This window comes from Haematobia irritans, chromosome 2 (genome assembly GCF_050003625.1).
Source record: "Haematobia irritans isolate KBUSLIRL chromosome 2, ASM5000362v1, whole genome shotgun sequence".
Taxonomy (NCBI): Eukaryota; Metazoa; Arthropoda; class Insecta; order Diptera; family Muscidae; genus Haematobia; species Haematobia irritans.
In genome coordinates this window covers 43,349,897-43,353,105 of record NC_134398.1, presented here as the reverse complement: position 1 = coordinate 43,353,105, position 3,209 = coordinate 43,349,897, and the positions used below count along the sequence as shown (strand labels likewise).

General features: G+C 33.1%; 1 protein-coding gene across 1 annotated transcript; it reads right to left on the bottom strand.

The window, feature by feature from the left end:
- Positions 1-328: 328 nt before the first annotated feature.
- Positions 329-1,054, bottom strand: LOC142224094 (uncharacterized). Its single transcript, XM_075293896.1, has 2 exons — positions 993-1,054; positions 329-910 (listed from the first exon to the last, which is right to left on the bottom strand). Exons 1-2 carry the CDS (start codon positions 1,038-1,040, stop codon positions 518-520), a joined length of 441 nt encoding a protein of 146 aa, XP_075150011.1. The 5' UTR covers positions 1,041-1,054; the 3' UTR covers positions 329-517.
- Between the last annotated feature and the right edge of the window lie 2,155 nt (positions 1,055-3,209).

The window sequence follows — 3,209 nt, the reverse complement described above, 5'->3', positions numbered from 1 at the left end:
CCTGGCCAAACTTACGGCCGTTTATACTTCTTTTTGATTGAAATTTGGTATATAATGTCAGTTTAGTTTTCTAACAACCTTGCAACAAATGCTCGATATCGCTCCTTAATTATATATAAGCCACCTTTAGATTTCACTTATGAAGGCTTATGCCTTAAAATTTTTCATCCAAGTGGGTTGAAATCAGGCTGCCACTTTAACCTAATCTAACCTAACATGGGCTTGTCACGGGACGGATGTCCACAATTTCATCAGGCGAATTTGCATCACTTCTTTAGGTTTGATCCGAATTCAGTGTTTTGGATATGAATTAAAAATATTTGTGATATATTGCCAAATATATAATTTTTATAATTTTTTTTATGACTTTTAATGTATTCTAAAGCTTGTCTGAAACATTTGACCTCAAATACTTTCTGAAATTCGCAATTTTTCTAGAATGGATTCAGAATTTTTTTTGCCAAAATTTAAATAATTTGTACCATTATGTCATTGATGATTGAACGACAAAACTTTTTTAGTTACGGCCACACTGATAAGAAGGCTTTACTTTTTGTTTCCTGGCCACTTGCATATTCTTTTGGAAGCGGCTGTAGATAGCACTCCACTGAGCCGCTAGATTTTCATCCTTTATCAACCTTAAGACGTCGAATATTGAATTTAAGTCCTGCTGAAGTGATTTTATTTCCGCACAAGCATCCTTTACGTTCCCCAGTCTTAATGCCTCAGCCAGATCGGCAGCAAAGAAAAGAGAATCGTCAAGTCCCTCAACTAAATAACGATGAAGACTTTTAGAAATCTCCAATTTATTATTTGACATCCATAATTGCAATTCATTTAGGTATTGCTCTACCGTGACAGATTCTTCATTGGTCCATGAAAATGTAACTGCTTCCGCTAAAGAAAATAACTAAGAGATAATGAACACTTTTGGATGTTAGAACCCATATTTATTCAAAAAAAAAAAATGTAAAAGAAAATGTTTTACTTACCTTTGTTATGGTTAAAAACGAAATGGTTAAATATATAGTGATTTTCATATTTTTAAAGATCCCATTCATCTGTTCACTTCAAATTCCCTTTTTATAGTTTTATAGCGAGAATGATAATCCAAGAAAATATGCAGAACCACGAATTATTCCTTTAGCTAAAATATGGAATTTATTTCATACAATTGGAAAACAATATACAATCCCTCCCACATGGGTAAGGCCAGGAAAAGTGTGACATAGTGGCTCAGGTCGAATTTTGCTATTTCGACGATATCAGGAAAGTTTATATTCCTATACAAAATTCTCTAAAAAATTAAAGAAAACTTCCCTGGGATTTTCCTATGAACAGATAAAGGAAGAAAGGAAAAACAAAACAAAAACTATTAGTTTTAGACAGTTGAGCTTCCACAACCACTCACGGTTGCCGCATTGTTGAATTCTACTAATAATAGTAAATTTTTTACTGTTTGGTAGAATTCTTGATGCTTTGGTACATTTTTTTCAAAAAACTTCCTCTTTAACTAAGTATTACTTTAATAGAAATTTTTGGCAAATTTTTTTAAAGAAATAAAATGTAGACCAAATGTTACCATATTTTCCATAGAAATAAAATGTTGACAAAATTTTCTATGGAAATAAAATTTTGAGAAAAATGTATTTAAAACTAAAACTATTGAAAAAAATTATAGAACTAAAATTTTGACAAAATTTTTTATAGGAATAAAATTTTGACAAAATTTTCTATAAAAATAAAATTAAGACAAAATTTTCTATAGAAATAAAACCTTGACAAAGTTTTGAATAATAATAAAATTTTGACAAAATGTTCTATAGAAATAAAATCTTGACAAAATTTTGTATAATAATAAAATTTTGACAAAATTTTCTATAGAAATAAAATTTTGGTAGATTGTTTTTGAGGATCGGCTATACATAACTATAGACCGATATGGACCAATTCTGGTATGGTTGTTAGCGGCCATATACTAGCGCAATATACGAAATTTCACCACGTACCAAATTTCAGCCGGATCGGATGAAATTTGCTTCTCTTAGAGGCTCCGAAAGCCAAACCAGGGGATCGGTTTATATGGGGGTTATATATAATTATGGACCAATATGGACCAATTCCTGCATGGTTATTAAAGACAATACACTAACACCACGTACAAAATTTCAACTGAATCGGATGAATTTTTCTCATCCATGAGGCTCCGAAATCCAAATCTGGGGATCGGTTTATATGGGGGCTATATATAATTATGCACTGATGTGGACCAATTTTTGCATAGTTGTTAGATATCATACACTTACACCATGTACCAAATTTCAGCCGGATCGGATGAAATTTGCTTCTCTTAGAGGCTCCGCAAACTAAATCTGGGGATCGGTTATATGGGGTCTGTATATAATTGTGAACCGATGTGGACCACTTTTTACATGGTTGTTAGAGACCATATAATAACACCACGTACCAAATTTCAGCCGCATCGGATGAAATTTGCTTCTCTTTGAGGCTCCGAAAGCCAAATCGGGGGATCGGTTTATATGGGGGCTATATATAATCATGAACCGATGTGGACCAATTTTTGCATGGTTGTTAGAGACCATACAATAGCACCATGTACCAAATTTCAGCCGGATCGGATGAAACCTGATTCGTTTAGAGGGTCTGCAAGCCAAATTTGGGGGTCCGTTTATATGGGGCTATACGTAAAAGTGGACCGATATGGCCCATTTGCAATACCATCTGACCTACATCAATAACAACTACTTGTGCCAAGTTTCAAGTCGATAGCTTGTTTCTTTCGGAAGTTAGCGTGATTTCAACAGACGGACGGACGGACGGACATGCTCAGATCGACTCAGAATTTCACCACGACCCAGAATATATATACTTTATGGGGTCTTAGAGCAATATTTCGATGTGTTACAAACGGAATGACAAAGTTAATATACCCCCCATCCTATGGTGGAGGGTATAAAAAAATTCATAGAAATAAAATTTTGACAAAATTTTGAATATTAATAAAATTTTGATAAAATTTTCTATAGAAATAAAATCTTGACAAAATTTTGAATAGTAATAAAATTTTGGCAAAATTTTCTATAGAAATAAAATTTTGGCAGATTATTGTTGAGGATCGGCTATATATAACTATAGACCGATATGGACCTATTCTGGCTTGGTTGTTAGCGGCCATATACTAGCGCAAT

Bases quoted from the DNA above. Each gene is read 5' to 3' on its own strand.
- LOC142224094 (XM_075293896.1), bottom strand. From the start codon at position 1,040: ATGAAAATCACTATATATTTAACCATTTCGTTTTTAACCATAACAAAG. The intron at 911-992 runs GTAAGTAAAACA...ATTATCTCTTAG, and splicing joins CGTTTTTAACCATAACAAAG to TTATTTTCTTTAGCGGAAGC.